We start from the raw sequence: 21327 nt of genomic DNA on the forward strand, positions 1-21327 counted from the left end.
TTACTGTCAGTCCACATGAATGACACGAGTAGTGGTAAATGCATGGCGACTGAGAAATGGGAATTTTTTTCTTGCCACGTTTAGCATTCGGAAAGAGCAGAGGTGGAAGTACTCAGATATTGTACTTAAGTAAAAGTACCAGAGTGTAGAAATACTCTTTTACAAGTAAAATCACTGCCATTCAAATGTTCTTTAAGTAAAAGTGCAAAAGTATAAGCATCAAAATATACTTATAGTACCAAAAGTAGGCTACTCATTACACAGATTGGTCCATTTCAGAATAATATTTATAATATGTACTGATTATAATAATGTGTGCATTTTAGTGTTATCAAAGCTGGTGCAGCTAATTGTAATTACTTTGTATGCTGCAGGGTAGCTTGTGAATTGTACTCCAGGTGTAACTAAAGTTTTGTTTAAGTGTTGATTATATTTCACATCAATAACCCAAATGTACAATATAAGTAAATGTACCTAATAAATGTAGTAGTGTAAAAGTACACAATTTACCTCTTATTTGTTGTGGGCTAAAAGTACAAAGTAGCAAAACATGGAAATAAGTAAAGTACAAGTCCCTCAAACTTGTAGGCCTACTTAAATACAGTACTTGAGTAAATCTACATAGTTACTTTACACCTCTGGGAGAGAGCATACTATATGGAACAACAAAACATAATTTTAAGATAATGCCATATTATAAATCATTTTTGACGGTAACTTTGTGTTATAATTAGCATGTGGATAATTTTGTAAATGATGCTGTATGATGTCCTTTTGTTGTTCTATTTATGTTTTTATGTTTCATGTGGAACTACTTGAGCAGGTCTCCCTTGGAAAAGAGATCAATGATCTCAATGGGATTTTATCTGTATAAATAAAGGTTTGAAATGAAATGAAATGACACACATTACATTAATGCAAATCATGTGAACAACATATTGTTCTTTTTTAATACTGTGAGCCATGTTCATGTTCATCTTTCTGAATGTCTTTTTACATTTCTATATATCCCTACCTCTTTTAAATATCTGCACAGCCCTCCACTTTAATATATAATATTGCAGTTTGCATTGTACATACATGTATATTTGTATGTGGTGTTAATATGTGTCTTTATCATTTTAATGTTAAAACGTATATATATTATACTCGTTCTATGTTTGATCTTCTCTTACAATGTATTACCTTATGTTGTTTATGTTTGCACCACCATACACCAAAGTGAATTCCTTGTATGTGTAAATGTACCTGGCATAAACAGCTTCAAATACATTTAGTTGAGTAAAAAGTACAATAGTTGCCTTTGAATTGCAGTAAATAGAGTAATAGAGTAAATAAATTATAAGTTAGCACACAAATAAATACTGGACTAAATTGAACGTGCCCCAATATTGTACTTAAATACAGCCTAGTTGAGTAAATGTGCTTTCCAAATCTGGTTCAGATTTGCAATGAAATGATAAATCGATGAATCAATTAGGACATTTACAAAAAAATATCTTTTACTATTTAAATGAGCAAATAATCATTAAAAACATTTTACCATTAGACATGCCATATATGTGCTTGTGGTAGCTTTTCAAGTTTAAAATTGCTTTTCTATTCATACATGATTGTAAAGTGTATGTTTGGGTTTTGGACTTAGAGTCGAGATAACAAACAATGTGAATATGCCTTTTGAAGATTAAAAACGATAATGGTGTTGTATGTTTTAAATCCCTCATTGCTGAACTTTGAAACCAGAAAATTAAACATAGTTGCACAAGTTACGTTTTCTTTATTCTGTACCTGAATGCACCACTTTACTTATTTCCCAGCATGCCTTGCAATATACGACTGGTTGCATATGCTCCATTGACTGAATTAACAGTCACATTACATAGATGTTAAGGAGATAAATAAATGAATGTAGTCCTTCTAGTATCAAATTAAATAATAAAGTTGTGTGGACATTTTAAATGTATTTTAACATTATGTTAAAGTGAACTAATGCTATTTTAAGAAAATTATTATTTAAATTATTGATTTTAACTTTTAAAACAGCATCATCTAGGGTTAAAAGTCCTCATGTGTAATTACTAATTTGTGACGTGGTTTTAAAAAGTAATATTATATGACTTAATTGTTTACCTCCACTCACTCACCTGAACACTGTTTCCATATGGCACACAGCAGTGCTACTTAACTAATCATTCAACACAAAGTTAGTATGGATAAACATCCAAAAACAGTATATTTAGAATAAACATTAACATTGGTTTAAACTTTCAAAAAAGACAGAGACTGTGAAAACAATATTGAAACCAAAATAAACTTTATTAAAGAAAAACAGTTATTTGTCAACAGAAATATTGCACCATGCTGTAAACTCAAAAGGTCCAGATGGTTAAAGGTTTATTTCCCACAGGATAAGTATTAACTCACAAAACAAAGTTCTGTAATGCACTGACTGCAGGCAATTAGAGTCTAAGTGTATCACAGAACTTTATTTGGAAAGCCATAGTGCCACCTCATAGGTTTGTCCTTGTGCAGAGCCTCATGACTGGGTGCTCCCTTAACCTGTAGTTAGGGACAAAAAGCAAGGAAAACCAGACATCCACTTTGATTACCACTTTTTTCATTGTATTGATGTTTGAAAGATACAACTCCAAGAAAGAAAATAGCTGGTGTGGTTTGTAAAAGACTAGAGAACAATAAGTAGTTAAGACTTGAATGCTTTTAGGAATGGGCCTACAGAAAGGCTTGCTGTGTGGTGGGTCCTCCCTAGAGTAACACAGGTAAGACGGAGTCTTTTTACACATTGTTAGGTGTCCTAGGCATTTTAAATGGCTAAATATAATAGGTTATGTGCAATAATTGGTTTCATCCAACCAAAAATGACCCTTTCATGTATTTCATTACCTTTAAGCGTGACCATCTGGTAGGTTGCAAAGGTCACACACAAAGCAGTCTCTATATTAGCTGACATGTTTAAAGTTTCCAATTTTGGTAATACCTCTAACTCCATTAGAAGAATTCCCCTCCTGTGCAGATGTGTCATTGATTCTACCTGTTGATCTTTAACAACTTTCAGAATTCAAAAGACCCTAGGGAAATATGTTATTCACTAAACAATGTAGATAGATATAATAAAGCAATTTGGGAAATGCAGATGGCCAGCTGAGCTCTTTAAGTATTCACTTCTGTCAGTTTGAAGGGATTCAGGGCACTTGCCACTTCAACAGCAATAAAGTGACAGCAACTTTTGAAGTGCAAAATAATGCACCAAATCACACAGTGTCACGCCTCAATCATTCTCTTGACAATGATGTACCCAATAAGTAATATGATAAAGTCCTGCAAGTCATACTGTACCTGATATAGGTGATCGCAAGGGACCAGCTGCAATCCAACACGAGGGCAAGTAGTCTTGATGTTAAAATGCAAAAGCAGAATGCGAATAATGCAGGCCATTTCTGGATTCACGGTGCAAACGCCTGTTTTCACTGCGGTCGGTGTCCGTCTGCGGACTTGCAGCGCTCTAATCGTAAGGTGGCTACAGACGCTTTTACCTTTTCTTCCCCCAGTCCTGTGCAGTTCACTATATGCAGCTGGAAGAATGTCGACGTGGAGCTGCCAAACGTGAACGCGTGTTCATGAACGCGCATGAGGAGGGGGAGAAAAAAAAGAGGCTTTTTTTGTGTAATTTCACGCAGTGGCACAGTGAGCTGCACTTTAGTGTGAGGAGGTTTTTCACAGATAAGTGTTATAGCCAGGGCTAAGTCTGTCTCAGAACCTTGACATGTTTTAAAAGACACTTCATTACATCTTCTTAGTTTCGCTGAGGTGTCACAATGGTTAAATTGTTATTGACTTATATAAGCCTCAACAACTTGTTTGAAAAACAGTAATGATTAAGTTAAAACATAGCAGTTGAGAGGATATCAAAATTAACTTCTTGCATGCATGTCAACCAGTGTGTAGACCTATATGGTAAAAACAGAACAACATTGTAACAAATAGCCTACTTTAAAAGTTAAAGTCCTGCATTTATAAAATGTGACTTTAGTAACAACAAGCATGCTCAGACTTAAACCATCAAACGTTAAGGCTAAACATGTTAGTCCATATTACATAATTCATAGTATAACTTTAGTGTTGACCATCGACAATGTGGAGCCAATCTAAGCAACTGTGTTTAGAGTTCGGTTGCTTAATCTATAGCACTTAGTGGAAGAAGATGTCAGACCTTGCACTTTCATAACAGTTTAATAATGCTCTATCACAAGTAGGTCCTGCAATCAAAGTTTATAAACCAGAATGATCCAATTAAGAAAGATAAGATATTTTAAATCTTCATTATAGAGGTTTGAGTTGGTCACAGTTGAATAGAATCGGAGGGATAATGGTCGCACATGCAGAGCACACAGCACACACAGTGCAATTTGGCCTATGCATTTAACCCATCCTAGTACCAGGAGTCTAAGTGGGCAGCTATTGTACAGCACCCGGGGAGCAATGGGGGAAGGGGGTTATCCGGTGCCTTGCTCAAGGGCACCACAGCAGGGCAGGAGGTGAACTGGGACCTCTCCAAGTAGCAGTCCACACTCCATATTTAGGTCTGGTCGGGGACTTGAACCGGCGACCCTACGGCTCACAGTCCAAGCCCCTACTGACTGAGCCATACTTAATTAAGGCTCCTGTTTGTTAGTTTAATATATAACAATTCACAAAGTTGACATATGATTTGTATGTGAGATCTTAAGGACAGCTGTGAAATAAAAGTAGTTTAGTGAAGAGTAAAATATTGCCCTCTGAAAAATAGTAGAGTGGAATAAAGTAGCCCAAATTTAAAAAAAGTACTCCTACATGTACTTAAACATGCAGTGCAGTATGCCTTGAGCAAACAATAAAATGTCCATACAAATATTTACCTTCAACCGCTATATGCACCCTATGCAGTAAGTATACAAACACTTGTTTTGTGTTTCGTAAAAATCCCATTTTGTATACAATGCTTCTTTAATAAATACCATTATAACAGTTAATTATCATTAGTTTTAAATATAAGGCATTTCAAATAAACATGGACCAAAGTCAGTGGCGCGCACCAGTAATCACATTTACTGAGTTAACCCATTTGTTTTTGAAGTACTTGACTTTAAGTGCTTTTCATAAGAATTTCCATTTATTGCTACTTTGTACTTACTCCACTACACGTCAAAAGTAAATATTCTACTACAGTTATTTTGGACTACATTAACATTATACACTATAACATACACTTTTGAATGCATTACTTTTAAAAGTAATGCATTCTTAAGGATGGAACTATTGAGAAAAATGTTAGTTAGCAGTATTAGCACTGAAAAAGGACTCCACCCGACCAACTATATCACTAAAGTGTGCCTACTCCATCTGTCATTAAAAGGATCCAAACAAAAAATAATATTAACTGACAGGGACCATTCAACATATTGATTACTTTCAATTTAGAAACAGGAAGTAGGCGACATTGTGTTGCTATGTTTGCTAAAGGTCAGGACTTTAAATAGAAAATGGAGTAGTGCCATTTAGCCTAAACAATCTATGCTTCTTCCACCACTGAATAAAGCCCATAGTTGTCTCCTCACAACTTTTAGACAGGCTTCTCGCTGGCAGTGGATGTGTTCAGTGTTTCCACGGGGACATTAGGGCCCCAGGGCCTCCAGCTCCACATCGGGCCAAACAACCAGCAGGGGGCGCTATGCACCAGTCAAAACTGTTCTGATGGCGGAACTAAAATAGAAACTAGAAATGTTTTTTTTGTTCCATAAATGCACATTATATATCGGTTTTTTTCAGCCAGAAATATAAAAAATCCTACTCCCATAATATTTAAGCTTAATTTATCTTAACGTGTTTATTAGACAGTGAACACAAGTACTAGTTTGTTTGAATTAAATGTGTTTCCAGAGTCATTTTTGAGAGTTATAGAAACTTTAACATGAACACAATTATATGTTTGCATGTTTTTATTTAGTTAGGGTTGTTTTCGCCTGTCTGCTCAGCCTAGCGGCTCTACACGCATGCACACCCAGGTCGCACCGCCTCATAGGCCGGTGAGAGGGGGACGATCCCGGCGCTGCCGCTCGGTGGGCAGGGCCAGCACCTCCGTAATGTTCAATAGATTTAAAGGAAGCAATGTTTCCCTTAGCTCAGCTGCTGCGACGGACTCTACCGGCTTCGGACCGCTCGCCATTTTAATCTGCCATTTCAAGGAATAAAACACACATTTAACAATAATAAAGCGTCCGTTCAAGACTAGACAGATCTCCAGTATGCTGGAAATGGATGTGATGCATTCCGGTCAACAGGTAAACACATAATTTCTTTAAAATTATCACTAAACACTGACTGTGAACTTCCTTGATACCGAAACGATCTGATAGGGAGATAGTTCAGGTAAACTTTTTTAATGTTCGCTTTATGTATATGATCAATACGCATTGACAACCTCGTTTTGGCGTAGATATATGGTTATAATAAACAGCTGTTTCTTTAATTGTGAGAGAGAGCTTAGAAAGTCCCTCGTAAACCTGGCTGTGTTTTAGTTATATAATATTAACGTCGCGCTCCTGTCTGCGTTTATGCAAGTCATTCACTTGTGACGTTATGCCTCGACATGATATAACATAATTCCTAATAAAGTAAAGCAGTGTTTTTTTGAGAATCTGGATAATTATTTGAATTAAAAACATTATTTTTTACATTTTTGACAAGTTAGGTAAACAAGAAGTCTCATGAGCCTATTTCTCGTAACAGTCCCTCCCCCTTCCTCCTCCAAGCATGTGATATCCCATATCTGATATACAAACGTGTATGGTGAATTCTTTAACTGTTGCTTCTGCCTTTGTTTTGTTTTTTCAGTGTATTTCTCATTAAAAAAAAACACATTACCCTTAGTATAGCATTGTTTCTATTCATAGACATTGAAACAAACTTTTCATTTGGGATAATCTCATGTGATATGGTCTGGATATGTAAGGGTGGAAGACCATGGTTGACTAATGGGGGCCTAAAGGTCTGTTTTTGGAACATGTGCTGCTGTTCTTCATCCTCCTCGGTCAAGGGTTGATGTCCACAAGTGTGTGATGAAAGGAGTTGTAATAAACTACTGGCGTCATGTCCCCTTTGAGGCCCTGGTTTTTAGGTGAAGAGGAGTAAATGAACAACCCTGGAAGCACACACATTTTAGTATCACTCCTATCACCCAGTTTGATAGCCTACGGGACCATTGGATATTGTTTTTGGTTTATATCAGTGTGTGTGTTTTCTGGTAGTTGGGTGTTGTGTGTCTGTTTCGCACATTTGTCACACTTTTAAACAAAAGACAGCTTGCTCAGCTTTTATTGTGTGGCAGAGAAGTCTTGGAAATGTAAGTCAATTTATGAGCCAGTTTCCTTGTTCGGGTGCCAATTCAGGTCTTGTGACAGCCTTGTTACTGATACCACCGATAACCTGATCTAACCCGCTTATTTTTACATTTACAACATTTATTTTGCATTAATACAACATTTGAGATGGGATTTTTCAAATGGGGTTTGATCGTTGACATTATATAACAGCTTAATTAATGTATGACAGTGAAAGGGCACATTGAACTTTCACTTCATAGTTGACAAAGCCTTTTTTAGAAATGAGATTGTCCTTTGAGGGACTCGTAGGACTTGTCAGATGAGTTTTTGAAATGCCAAAAACAGACAAGATGGTGTTTTTTTGTTCGGAAAACACAGATGACCAGACGTCCCACTTTGACATATGAGGCTACTTCCCCATTCCAGCTGAACCCATAATGTCTAGTTGTGTGCTCACCTCTCACCCTGTGCGTATGGTTTATAGTAGGCAGCCTAAGTGACGTGTAATCCTTTAGTGGTCGTGGCTCTGATGCAACCTTGAGCCAAGGAGGGTTAGTGGGTTCTTATTTTGCAGGGCCACCGCTGTAGACAGAAAATTGCTGTCAACAATGTTTTGGGATATATATATATAGGTGCTAGTTTGCTATTATTATGAGTTGATTAAGATTTACAACATGCCCAATTTTCTTAAAATCAAAGAAAACACTTTTTTTCTCCTGAGTTTCACATCCTCTTTGTTGTGATTTCTGCTTTGTGCTTTATTCCCCTTTAGTAGTTCAGTTCCCTCTTAGCTTCCCTGCCGGCTATGTCTGTTCTGGCCATATGACCGACTTCAGGCATTATGAAGCCTTGCCCATAATTCTGTGTATACACAAATCTGAGGAACAAACAAGTCACATGCTCAGACATGTTCCTGTGAACCAGTGTCTTGGGTTGATGCAACATCCCTGGGCCTTGTGAAATGGTTTCCTTCTGTAAATAATGTCTGTGTAAAAGAGAGAAGCACAGTTTATCTTTCAGCATTCTTGTTTAAAAGAGCAAATAACATTCAGCCTGTGGGTGGACATCTACAGGAAACCGTATTTAAATATCCTCATAGTTATTAGGACCCTGTTTTAACATTCTGTGTTGTAAGGAGCACTCAAATAATGTGTGTATGCTAAATGAAGAACAACAAATGTGGAAAATATGTGCAGTGTGTGAGTATGTTTAGATCAGTTTTCAATAGTTAAGTTATTTACTTGACAATATAATAAAAAGGAAAATAATTCTGTAATTTCCCCCAGCAACAGATCTATAGCCTTATATTCCCTTTTTAATTTGGTTAAATTATCCACCCTTTAAGAAAGAACCATTGTAACATGCATTTTTTTAAACCAACAATAGACTTACCTTTAACTTCCTGAGTTGATACATGCTGTAATTTTTTTTTATAGATGTTACTAATTTGAGAACTAGTATGAATAACTTGTGCAAAAAACTCGACTTCCCGTGTGCCCTATTTGCAAGTTTGAACGGGACAAATGATTTCACACCTCAATGTAATGAGATGGTTAATGATTGCTTTGAAAAGAGTATCAAGTGCGGATAGGTGTCTTCTGCTGGCGTATGGTGGCAGCAGGGGAAACGGAGAAGTGCATGTATTATTCATGCGGCTTCTCCCCCTTGACTTTAGTGCCAGTGTTGCTGTCAGTGCAGAGATACTGAGGGACAGGGTGTGGCGGGTGCAGCAGCCACGCTCCACAGCAGTGCACTCTCTGCTCCAAAGCTGCTCACACTCACTGCAGGACAGCATGGCTCACGACTCTCTAACATGATCTGCGGTTCTCTTCTTTAGGACATGGAGCTGATCGACATACTGTGGAACCAGGACATTGATCTCGGAGCCAGGCGTGAGGTGTTTGACTACAATCACCGTCAGAAAGAACATGAGCTGCGGAGGCAACGGGAGCTGGAAGAAGAGAAGAGGCAGCATCTGGTGCGGGAGCAGCAGAAGGCCCTGCTGGCACAGCTTCAGCTCGACGAGGAAACGGGAGAGTACATCCCCTGCCCGCCACCCAGCGCCCCGCTGCAGTCGGCTGTCACACCTCTAGAGGTTACACAGGTACACGCACAATGCCATCATTACTCATGTCAGAGCTGGACCACTCCCACATCATTTGATAGGCTGTGGCTATGCCGTAGCTAAGTAACCACTCATCCTGCGTAATTACAGAAACACAGGTGGGTCTGTAGCTTTGCATCGGTTTATTCTGCTCAAGAAACAACTCAACAGAGAAATAACTTCTATAAGCCATGTACTGTTTTTAAAATATGGCGAGCTGCAAAGGATGCTATGTGTTGAAACTGAACATGTTTTACCGTGTCTTGCAGAATGCCAGCTACACAGAAGAGAGCGGTGATGCCATGTCATTCGATGAATGTTTGCAGCTACTGGCAGAGACATTTCCTGTAGAGGAAACTGAGGTAAGAACATATGATATTTACCCCACATGGGACTTCAGCCTTTACATTTTTTTTTTTAAAGACGTATTTCCCTTTCTTGTACAGAACACCCCAGTTTGCCTGGACACAACTGCTGTCTCAGCCCCCATAATGCCCCCCGAGCAGCCGGTTCTGCCTCCGGCCACCCTCTCCCCTGCTCCACTACCACCACCACCACCACCACCACCACCACCACAGAGGGTCACCCCAGATTTGGAGCAGGCCTGGATGGAGCTTTTGTCCCTCCCTGAGCTGCAGGTATAATACACTGACTCTACCACCTCAATGGCAGGGTGTTTTTTGTTGTGGAACAAATACCCAAAGAATGCATCAGCGGGCAGGAGCCCAGCATTAGAGGACAAACACCTTTTTGTTGCTCTGTGGGAATGGGGTCTCATACATGCCACACAGGTGCACCCGGCATTCCTCTGTTATTAGGTTTCATTGTTAAGACTTTTCAAAGAATTAAGGAGTTGGGTGTTTGAGATGTGTTGTTGTTTCTATGATTAACAACCACTAGATTCATTAAGCAGAAAAGAAGAAATCTTGTTTGGACAGGGTACGCTAATCCTAAAGCGTTTACGTTCTGGCAGCAACATCAAAAAGTGTGCCTGCAGTTTTTCAGTAGTTACCTTATCGGTTTTGTTTTGAGGCAGCTCATATTTGCATTAGCTGATGGGTGGAGCAGTGTGCCATTTGTTGCCTTGACCTCTCACTCTGAACTAAACCAACTAAATCCCAACCATGCAGCTTACATAGCATTGCATTAGGTTTTCTGGCAAGCTGCTGATAAGACTTTACATTGTAGGGAAAAAAAGGTTGTGTGGTTGTTTCTGTTTTTGTAAGCTGCTTTGGGAAGATGATGTACTCGTGCAACTTCACAGCAACAGCAAATTGGGAGATTGGTATTGGTGATTTCGTATACATTTTACCAATTGGCTACTAGCATTAGTCAGTGAAATACTAGTCAACTTAAAGACTGAATTATTATTATTTGGGAAGATAATAAGTTAAGTATGCTTTTATGTCAGAACATATTATATAAACAACAACAACAACAACAACACAAGCAATATTTGCATTGTCAACAAAGCAGATTTGTAAAACATTTAATGTTTTTGTTTTAATGGTTCTTTATCTTTTTTTTCCAGCAATGCCTGAGCATGCAGATGGAGGACACACTTGAGACCACAACTTATCCACTTCCAAACATCCCTGAAGTTCAGGATCCAAACTACAGTTTTTACCCCATGACCAATCTCCCAGACAAAACCAATAGTTTAAATGTCTGCCCTGCTGAGTTTATGAATACATTTGATGGCTCTGTTCACAATTTGGCCCCAGCAGAGAATCTCGGCCAGATAAGGGCAAACGCTCCTCAGTTAAATGCTAATTTAACTGCTGAAAGTTTCTGTGAGATATACTACCCCAATACCATTCTGGAAGAGAGCAGTGGTCAACATGGCCTCAAAGAAAATGAAAGTAATGCCATGCCTGATATCCCAAACAAGCCTTTCTTCACCCCATTGGACCCTTACAGCCTTTCACCAGGAGATGCGTTTGACAGAGGTAAACACAATCTAATGGTAGAACTGCCAGACTCGGATTCAGGAATCTCTTCAAACACCAGCCCCAATGCTAGTTCCCCTGGGAAGTCTGTGTATGGCAATGACTCCTATGGTTACAGCGATTCAGACATGGATGAGATGGATGACAATCCTGGAAGTGCAGAATCTGACTACTCAGAGATGTTCTCACTCAATTTCCAACCTGATGATCACCAGATGGCAATTTCTGTGTCCGCACCGCTAGGGCAAACACAACAGGAGAAGAATCCCAAACAACACAGGACGGACCCAGCAGAGGACGGCGGGCATAACAGCGCCCCCTTCGCCAAAGACAAGCAGAAGAAACGCTCGGAAGTACGTCTCTCTAGAGACGAGCAGAGGGCCAAGGCCCTCAAAATCCCTTTCACGGTTAGCATGATTATCAATCTGCCTGTTGATGATTTCAACGAGCTGATGTCAAAGCACGAACTGAATGAGGCCCAGCTGGCCCTGGTCCGAGACATACGCCGCCGCGGCAAAAACAAGGTCGCTGCCCAGAACTGCCGCAAACGCAAGATGGAGAACATAGTGGGTCTGGAGAGCAACCTGGACTCACTGAAGGACGAGAAGGAGCTTCTGCTGAGTGAGAAGAGCGAGAACATCACAAACATGAAGGAGATGAAGCAGCAACTCAACAGCTTGTACCTGGAGGTCTTCAGCATGTTGAGAGATGAGAAGGGGAACTCTTACTCTCCCTCCGAATACTCCCTCCAGCAGTCCACTGACGGCAGCGTCTTCCTCGTTCCTCGCATCAAAAAGACTTTCATCAAGACTGAAGACAACCTCTTCTCTCCTTTGTAATATGGTACTGCATTATCATAGTAATACTATGCAATAACTTTGTAGTCGTAAAGCTTTAAAGCACTAGTAGCTCAGCAGAACTATTGTATAGTTTTTGCGCACTTCTCTTGAATGTTGTAATATTTTTGATATTTTACTTCTTTTGTACTCTGATATCTTATGTTACAGATTCTTTAACCAATATTATTTGTAAATATAAACATTACTTGCTTTTGAGATTGATAAACCGTTACTGTACGTGTATATATATATATTGTATATATTATATTTCTGTATGCTAAATGATTGTTTCAATCATTGTTACTCATATTTTATAACTGTCCCTTTTATGATTTGCTGCCCAGGTTCTTTTATAAAATCTTCTGTGCTTTTCAATAAAGAATTCCTATAGCTATAGAGTCCCATTTACTCAAAGAACATTGTGTGGTGTGCAACAGATTGATGCCAGATGGATATATAGTCTAAGGAATGATTGCATAACTTACCACATGTTCAAGTCAGTTCGTGACTTGAAGGCTCACCCAAGGGTTTAAAAAGAGGCAAAGAAAAGAAATATTGTACCGAACGAGTTATTGGCTTAAACCACTTTTACAATCGGCTTGTTTTCTTTAAGAGCAAGCTTGTTTGTACAGTAACCTAAAGCTTTTAATACTGTGAAACTCCAGTCGGACAAGAAATCACACCCACTGCATTCATTGTGATGCAACAAAGAGTACAATTGTGGAGCCACAGCATAGTATGCTCTGTTTGAGCAATGCATGACAACTTCACAAAGGGCCAACCCGGACAAGCATTCAAAGAAAGCCTACGCAATCACTATGTGTTCTACATGCACTCTCACACACAAACACCACCTTTGATCACCAAGCCCATGTACTGCTATCATGACAAACATCAAAGGCTGTGTGGCAAGGTAAACTGGTGAGACTCAAGGCTGGCTGTGAATATAGAAACAGTTTCCCACTGACAACAGTTCAAACAGGAACGCACAGCTCAGTATATGGCTTACAAAAATAAAAGACACATCATGAAAAAATATTTTTATTTTAAGAGTATAAGTCAAACTTTACACATTTTACAGTTTAGCCAACATAGTTAACTGACTCTGGGTTGCTTCTGTCAAGCACGTCTTTATTCGGTGAGTTGGTCATTCTACATTCCTCTGCAGAAACACTATCCTTTAACTCAGTGCTTCTCAAACTGTTTTCAGTAATGTACCCCCTTTGAAACATTTTCTCAGCCCAAGTACCCCCTGACCGATCACGACATTTTTTGATCAAAAAAGCCTATATAAATAATTACAATATAGTGATGTATTAATTCCTTCTTGGTATGCATTACAACAAACTAAGGATATATTATTTTCATTTTATGCATGAAAAAAAACAACATAACACCTTTATATAACAGATTTTTCCAAGGAGTTTTTCAATTTAAGTAATATGTTATTGTGAAAAACTATAAAATACAATACACACATTTGACATGTATATGATGACCACCTTGGTGGTTCTAGGAATGTTTTATATACAATTGTGTTTTCTATTTAACTTATTTTACTAAGATTATTTTTTTAATTAACCCTTTTTTTTTTTTTTTTTTAAATCTCACGTACCCCTTGCAGTACCCCAACGTACCCCCAGGGGTCCGCGTACCCCCATTTGAGAATCACTGTCTTAACTGATTGAGAAACAACAGGCATGTTTTCTTTTTTTTTTGATCGAGTAGACATGACCTGCGTGGAATCCACTGAGTGCATGTATCATTCATTTTGAACAAGATCATATTTGCATCATCAATTATGTCGGTCACATTTCAATGGATGGACATTGATCTTACATCAACATTAATTTAAATAAACGTTTTTGTATAGATCACTCTCAAGACAGCTATGCATTGTGTAAATATAACGTATAAGGGTTTGTAATTGGAATGAGTGTTTAAACCTACTGTTTTACCTGCTTAACAGGTAAATGTACAGGATTATCCCTTTATGTTAAGCAAACCTTATAAGATCAGCTTGAAACTCCAAACTTATGTTGAACTCGGCTAAATATTCAGTACTTTTACTGAAAAAGCTTTTAAGCTAAAAGCTAAGATTTGTCTACACTATTCCTTTGACAACTAAGAGTATTTTTGAATAGATTTGCTTTTCAACATGTCTTCAAGTTAAACCATTGTCTTGGTCACATTAATTTTCTATGACATGCCGTTTTGCCATCTACTGTTTTTCGATGGAGTTTTTACATCACCTCAAGGCTGTTCATTCAATATGTTTAACACTGAGGTAAGTTGATTGTAGACCTGCTGTATTGAATTGTGATATTGTTTAATATAGGTGTGCCTAATAGAGTGGCCAGGGAGTGTAAATATTGTTTCTTTCCTGAGCATGCTCATTTGTTTTCCCTTAAGGATGTTTCAGCACCATGAGCTTTATCAGGACTGACAGATGGCAAAGGTAATAAAACATATTTTGCTTGCAAGATATTTCCAGCTGTGGTGAAGGTCACAGGCTGATTCAGGTCAAAGAGGAACAATACCTGAAGTGCTCCTGCTCCATTTACCTTAAAAGAACCTTTGCACCTGGTGTGATTACCATTTGCGCTGTTCGATTACATAATGAGCAGCCTTCGATAATATTTTGAAAAAAGTCTTACCCATCCAGAACCTTCCATGTTATCAGGTCTTTACAGATTTTCAGCAAGAAGAGAATTCCTCTTTTCCACATCTGCAAATCAAGCAAAGTGGTTACTCTTACCTGCTTCATCTTCTTAAGTCAGCTTTCTGTGAAATACTCACTCCCTTTTCTCGTTAATGTCTGAAATCTAGCACTTTCGGGTAAAACTGCAGTATCTCTGACTCAACAGGATCTCCAATGTGTCCAGGAACTATTCTTTCTTCGCTAGAACCAGCTGCTGGAGGGTTTAGCTAGCCTTGACAGAGATAGACGCTCACTATCAGAAGCTTCCTCCATGGGCGTTGTGCTCGATGCTGCCTTCTCTCTGTCTCTCAAAATGCTGACTGGTCCACTGTGCGGGGGCTGCAGACGTCTTGTCTGACTGTCATCTGCAATCTTCCACACTAGCGATGCTGAAGGCTCAACTGCAGGTGCTTGTGGCCGTTATAATCCTACACGCTCAAAACTGGCATAGGTGGTGTATGGGCCTTTGCCCTAGGACTACCAGAAACTCCCTTGTCATTGACATTTGTACAAATAAATACAGTATATTTACAATTTCACCCATAGAAGTCTTAAATAGTCCCCAAAAAGAGGAAGAAGTGGTTCTGGACAGGCAAATTTGTCTAACTTCACAGTCAACATTTGTGCAGGCAACAGATAAATAACTCGTGTGATTTCTTTCTGGAAAATGATGCACTGAACCTCTTGTCACTTTACTAAACAATTTTATTTGGTCTTTTTCTTCTAATCCAAACAAATCTAAAATGCTGTGTGCTGGGAAAAAGAGTGAGGGATTCCCTTGATTCTAATCCAGATTGCTTATGTTTGTTGACACTGGTTATACTAAGGATGTACATACTGTGCTTCACATAAACAAATTACACTTGACACTTGCAAATGAGCAATCATAATAACTTTAAAAAAAGAAAACAATTTTCTCTTCACCCATGATACCATAGGCACAATATACACACAGAAAAAAAAAATAGCTGGGTAGGGAAACATCTATCACAATTAGGGAGGAGTATCATCTGCACTCATGTCTTGTGTATACAGTCCTTCTTCCATAAACTTCTCCGATTTAGCTGCAGTAATGTCTGACTTGAGTGTTCCTCTAATGCTTTCAGATGACTGTCTCAAAGTAACCTGCGGCTTTCCTGACATTTCCTTTGCTCATCTCCTCGCCTCTCCTGCTAAGAACTGAAGCCTGTTGAATGGATACAGGACAGAACAAATAGTTAATCTGCACTTTCAAGGGCTCAGTCTGTACTGTGCTACGAGTGTGTTGTTGAACAGAATGCAACTTACCAAAACATGATATAATTAATATCGCCGAGAGCCATAGCCCCCTCCTCCGCCGCTGCTCCCGCCACCGCTCCCGCCACCGGATCCATGGCCACCTGCAGTTAAAGATTAGTACCGCAAAATACGTTGGATAATTTTCAGCAGAAATTATGTAATGTCAATAAATACTTGATTTTGAGAGTCGGGTGGTAACACTCACCACCATATGGTGCACCTGAGTTTCTGCCACCAAAGTTGTTTCCCTTCATGGCCCCATAGCTGGACTGCTGGCCACCATAATTTCCAAAGTCATTGTAATTTCTCCCTCCTCCATATCCTGAAAAATAAATGTCCATGTTAAAGGTAAGTCTTTAAATCTGGTATTTAGTACAGCCAGTTTTCTAATAATATCTAAAACTTAGTTTAACAAATCATAATTCTCAACACCTTTTTGTTATTTTACCTCCGTCATTGCCTCTGTATCCTCCATCACCGTTTCCACCATATCCACCTCCCTGGTTGCCATACCCTTGACCACCACCACCTCCACCACCTCCATAGCCCCCTCTGCCACCTCCATAACCTGGTCCTCCACTACAATTACCTCCTGGACCTGGAACAGTCAAAAACAAAGCAAACTTACTTGCGTATTACAACATAACCTTATAATTCATATCATCACTGTGACATGAAACGCTCATGCTTGGCATTAACATAAAACTCCTTCCGCCTCATCCTAAAGTAGATTCTTCTTTTCTTTCTTAAAAAGCTCACCATTGTCAAAATCATCGGCAAAACCGCCTCGTCCTCCACCATAGCCTCCTAAAACACAAGTGTAAAATAGAGTAACGCATTAAAGCTGAAGAACTGTATTGTAGATTTGTGTTGTATTTTGGAAACTCTGTCTAAGGCATGGCAACTGCACATGAAAATCAATACTGATACATTAAGTTTGAAAACAGATCTTTCACCAAGCTGAGCAACCAGTTTGACCAGATAGCTATAGCTACGCCACATTCATTAAAAAAAAGAGAAGAGATACAACTATTTTACTTTCTTTAGTGCGTCAGTACAAATTAGATCCTGAAACCTACTCTCCCTCGTACACATCCCTATTAAATGCCTCTGCTGTTGTGTAATTAGTGCCAGAGGAACTTTAATCTGGCTTTCAATTACTACTCACCTCGACTGAAGTTGCCACCACCACCACCAAAATTACCTCTTCCCATGAAGTTTCCAGAACCTTCACTCCTGTCTGATATGTACAAATGTGTCATTTTAGAACCCTTAACAACATCAATGAACTGATGGCTGAAAAGACTAATTAAATGTTCATTAGAAATATATTTATAGTGTGCTTACCCCTGCTGGTGGACATAGTACTCATTTCCTGTTTTGAGAGAGCTTTTCTGACCTCACAATTGTGGAAATTGATCGTGTGGAATTTCTGGGCTGTGAGGAAAACAAGAACAATACACTTACATACCATTACTAAATGTTGCTTGAAAGCTGTGTTAACTCTAAAAACATACCAACTATTTTGTCCACTGTGTCATGGTCTTCAAAGGAGACGAAGCAGAATCCTCTCTTCTTCCCAGTGGAGCGCTCTTCTATGATGTCAATGCATTCAATCTTTCCATATTTTTCAAAATGCTCCCTGATGTGGTACTCCTCGGTATCCTCTTTGATCCCACCGACAAAGATCTTCTTGACGGTCAGATGGGCGCCGGGTTTATTGGAGTCCTGAAACAGAGAGCATTAATGAGCACACAACAAACACCAACATGGCTGTAGTTTCTGCCTTCAGGACGGGGATTTGTTTACCTCTCTGGACACGGCCCTCTTGGGTTCAACAACACGACCATCCACTTTATGAGGCCTTTCTGCCATGGCAACGTCGACTTCTTCTACAGCCGCATACGTCACAAAGCCAAACCCTCTAGAACGCTTGGTGTTAGGGTCCCTCATCACCTAGAAAAAACAAAGACATACACCATGGTGGTGATAACAGTTTAACAAGATGGTGGTTTTGAACATTAATATGGTTTCTTATTGTTGAGGTAGGGCTGGGCGGTTTTCACGATTAATTTGCATTTTTACTTTCCTACGGTTTGTGAAATGGCTGAACCGAAAAAAAAAAAAAAAAAAAAAAAAAAAAAAAAAAAAAAAAATCGCGATTTTAAAACATTTCTAGACTCCGCAGATTTGTTTTGCTTTAAGGGACTCCGTAGTAGCTTACTCTCTCACTTTCCAGAACGCGCACAAAACTCAGCCACATTGCCTGTGACTACCCGATCTGCAGCTCTGCCCGATCTGCTGTTGTTATGCTGTGTTCGTTGTTCGTTGTTGAGCATAACAGAGGACTCAGACATTGTACATTACATATATAAATAAACACGCCTTTTCTCCTCCTTATCTCTTTCATGACTTTTCATTTAATATGGTTTTGAACGCTGTAATCAATACTCAAGACAGGAAAAACTTCACGGCTGGTTTCATTTCTGGTAGTTCCGGTTGTTGTCTCATGCTACCCACGTCTGTACCCACAAACGTATTCAAATAAACTGTACCTTCATTTAATATTCAGCAATAATAATATCTCGACGTCTATACAGTAGTTGTAGTGTTGAAATCAGTAGGTTTCGGTGTGCAACACTCCGTGTCATATCGCTACTAAATTCACCTCTATAGTAAATGGTATATTAGCCACATGCTAAATACTAACCGGAGATGAAGGATTTTCAGAATAAAAGCTTAACTGCGCACGAGAACGTCTGGTTTTTCAGTATAAAACAGCATTTAAACTGACGGTATGTTTAAGGTACTTTATGCCATCAAAAACATTGATTTTAATCTATAACACTGTGCGCATGTGCAGAGCTGCAGATCGGGTAGTCACATAGCCTACTACAATCACATTCACCGCTTCACCGACAGACGTACCATAAAAATGTCCACGAACACAGATGAAGAACTCATTCCTAAAAAAGGTGCTACTTCAGTTGTATGGAAGTGGTTCGGGTACAAGCGGTCATACATAGAACAAACAACTGTTCTGTGTAAGGTCTGTAGAAAGACAACTTCCTAGAAAGTTAAAGGGATGTTATTTTGTTTGAGGGTATTTTTTTATTATTCATTTCATTATCATTATTTGTTGTATTTCATTTTACAAGTTTTTTCAGGGATGGCCTACAAGAGATTTTTTTTTCAGTTTGATTTAAAAAAAATCTTTGCACATTAATGACAGCCAAGTGCCGTGGTGCTGTTTTTATTTTATTTATTTTTATTCTTGAACAACTTATTTGTTCACATAGGCCTAGACTACTTGGTAATCTCATGTATTTTTATTGTGTTAATAAAGAAAATATGTATTTACATTTTGCCATGGTCTGATTTGTTTAGAAAAAAACTGAAAAAAAATCGAGGATTAAATTGAAAATTGTCCATTAGTTAGAAAAAAAAAAAAATCGCCCAGCCCTATGTAGAGGCCATAATGCCAAACATAACAACAAAACATATACGTACCACACAATCAGTAAGAGCTCCCCATTGTTCAAAATGAGCCCGTAGACTCTCCTCGGTTGTTTCAAAGCTCAGTCCTCCAATAAACAGCTTTCTGAGCTGCTCAGGTTCTCTAGCTTCACGCTCCTATAAAAGGCATAACAAGAAAAATATATAATTGCCGCTGTAAATAGTGTTACATGAAATAAGTACGATTACTACTGCATGGATGAAGTTACTACCATCTACTGGGAAGCTTGTGGCCCTCCCACCCTGCAAACAAACTATAAAATATATATAAAAAATATACTGCAGCTTGTCATTTATTAAATTGTATTTTTAGTTTATTTTGTATACTTATATTTGGTGTAAAACGTGCCATTATTATATTTTATTTAATATTTTATTATCTACTATTTTTTGACCTTTTCTGTTAGAAGTTATTTCCTTATGTTGATAATGTTAGCACCACCATACAAAAAAGCAAATTGCTTGTATGTGTAAACGTACCTATCAATAAACTGGATTCTGATTCTCTCGCGGATTGATAAATGCACACAAATATCGCTAATACATTGTTTTTATGTCACCATTCAAGCGACAGACTGCGCCATGTTGAATGTTGAATATATCATTGCAGTGTAAAATAAAGTTGTCAAAAAACCCAGTGCACGAACAAACACTTATTTTAACAATGATTACAGCTGGGTTAGCCTGGCGGGCCTCAGCAATGACGTTAGCGTTTATGTTAGCTTACTTTAGTAAAGCTGCAGGTTGAGCCTTGCGTTATAACCAAAAACAAAATGTATCTATTAATTATATTGATAAATGTGTGTCAAAGGAAGCCAACAACAACGTTCATGTAACAGTCAAATGAAACTGTCACACAACAGAGCTTTTGGTTGGTTTTTACCACCATTAGCTTATCTTATCTTAGCTGCAAGGCTAGCTACTTTAAACAGCGATGACTTTGGGTCAACGTTTAAGCAACAGAAAAGCATCACGTTTCAACACAACACCTTGCATTCATTCGTCACTGTTATACATATTTGTGTAGAGTAAGCGATGCTTTAATGCGTTTTAAATAACCGTATTTAATGTGCAACATTTGCGAAAACTCACCTCCATTTTGCTGTTCATCACTGATTAGCTAAGTGTGTCGCGTGTCACGTAATTTTGTTCAGTCCTTCATCTTCTTCTCTTCTCTTTTTATTGGCGGATCGCAAACAATGTAAAGGTGTAGACCGCCACCTACTGTACAAGAGTGGTATCATCATGTCATTTCCCAATGGATGTACAACATGATTTTAGCTATCTTTTAAATTATTCTCACCAACCCTGTTTCACTTATGAAGGTAGTTCTTACCCATATCCTTTTATTCCCAGTATCCCCATCAGGTTCCCTGGTCTGTTCTGGAAAATAATCAAAACTCACATTTTAGTACATGAAAGCTACAGTGATTCATGCAGTTTATAACGCATACATTATGTACATGAGGGATTGTTTTTTATATATATAAAGTTGTTTTCGCCCATTTTGTCCTTTTTGGCTGTCTTGTTTTGTGCAATACAAGGGAGAATTGTTTTTATAATT

At 38.5% G+C, this 21327-nt stretch overlaps 2 protein-coding genes across 5 annotated transcripts; one reads left to right on the top strand and one right to left on the bottom strand.

The window, feature by feature from the left end:
• Window positions 1-6156: 6156 nt before the first annotated feature.
• On the top strand, window positions 6157-12662 carry nfe2l2a (nfe2 like bZIP transcription factor 2a). The gene is made up of 5 exons (XM_034110146.2): window positions 6157-6335; window positions 9214-9480; window positions 9750-9842; window positions 9927-10118; window positions 11012-12662. Exons 1-5 carry the CDS (start codon window positions 6300-6302, stop codon window positions 12266-12268), a joined length of 1845 nt encoding a protein of 614 aa, XP_033966037.1. The 5' UTR covers window positions 6157-6299; the 3' UTR covers window positions 12269-12662.
• A 631-nt stretch (window positions 12663-13293) lies between these two features.
• hnrnpa3 (heterogeneous nuclear ribonucleoprotein A3) lies at window positions 13294-20945 on the bottom strand. Of its 4 annotated transcripts, none has more exons than XM_034110055.2 (11): window positions 20856-20945; window positions 19758-19880; window positions 18057-18203; window positions 17765-17975; window positions 17595-17684; window positions 17416-17487; window positions 17007-17054; window positions 16696-16845; window positions 16453-16569; window positions 16257-16348; window positions 13294-14996 (listed from the first exon to the last, which is right to left on the bottom strand). In XM_034110055.2, exons 1-10 carry the CDS (start codon window positions 20871-20873, stop codon window positions 16272-16274), a joined length of 1053 nt encoding a protein of 350 aa, XP_033965946.1. In that variant the 5' UTR covers window positions 20874-20945; the 3' UTR covers window positions 13294-14996; window positions 16257-16271. The 4 variants fall into 4 exon arrangements, with proteins under 4 accessions (XP_033965946.1, XP_033965949.1, XP_033965948.1 ...); XM_034110058.2 differs by lacking the exon at window positions 13294-14996 and adding an exon at window positions 15654-16155 and having other exon boundaries at window positions 17452-17487; XM_034110057.2 differs by lacking the exon at window positions 13294-14996 and adding an exon at window positions 15654-16155 and having other exon boundaries at window positions 16468-16569.
• Between the last annotated feature and the right edge of the window lie 382 nt (window positions 20946-21327).

Source organism: Pseudochaenichthys georgianus, chromosome 21 (assembly GCF_902827115.2).
Source record: "Pseudochaenichthys georgianus chromosome 21, fPseGeo1.2, whole genome shotgun sequence".
Classification (NCBI taxonomy): domain Eukaryota; kingdom Metazoa; phylum Chordata; class Actinopteri; order Perciformes; family Channichthyidae; genus Pseudochaenichthys; species Pseudochaenichthys georgianus.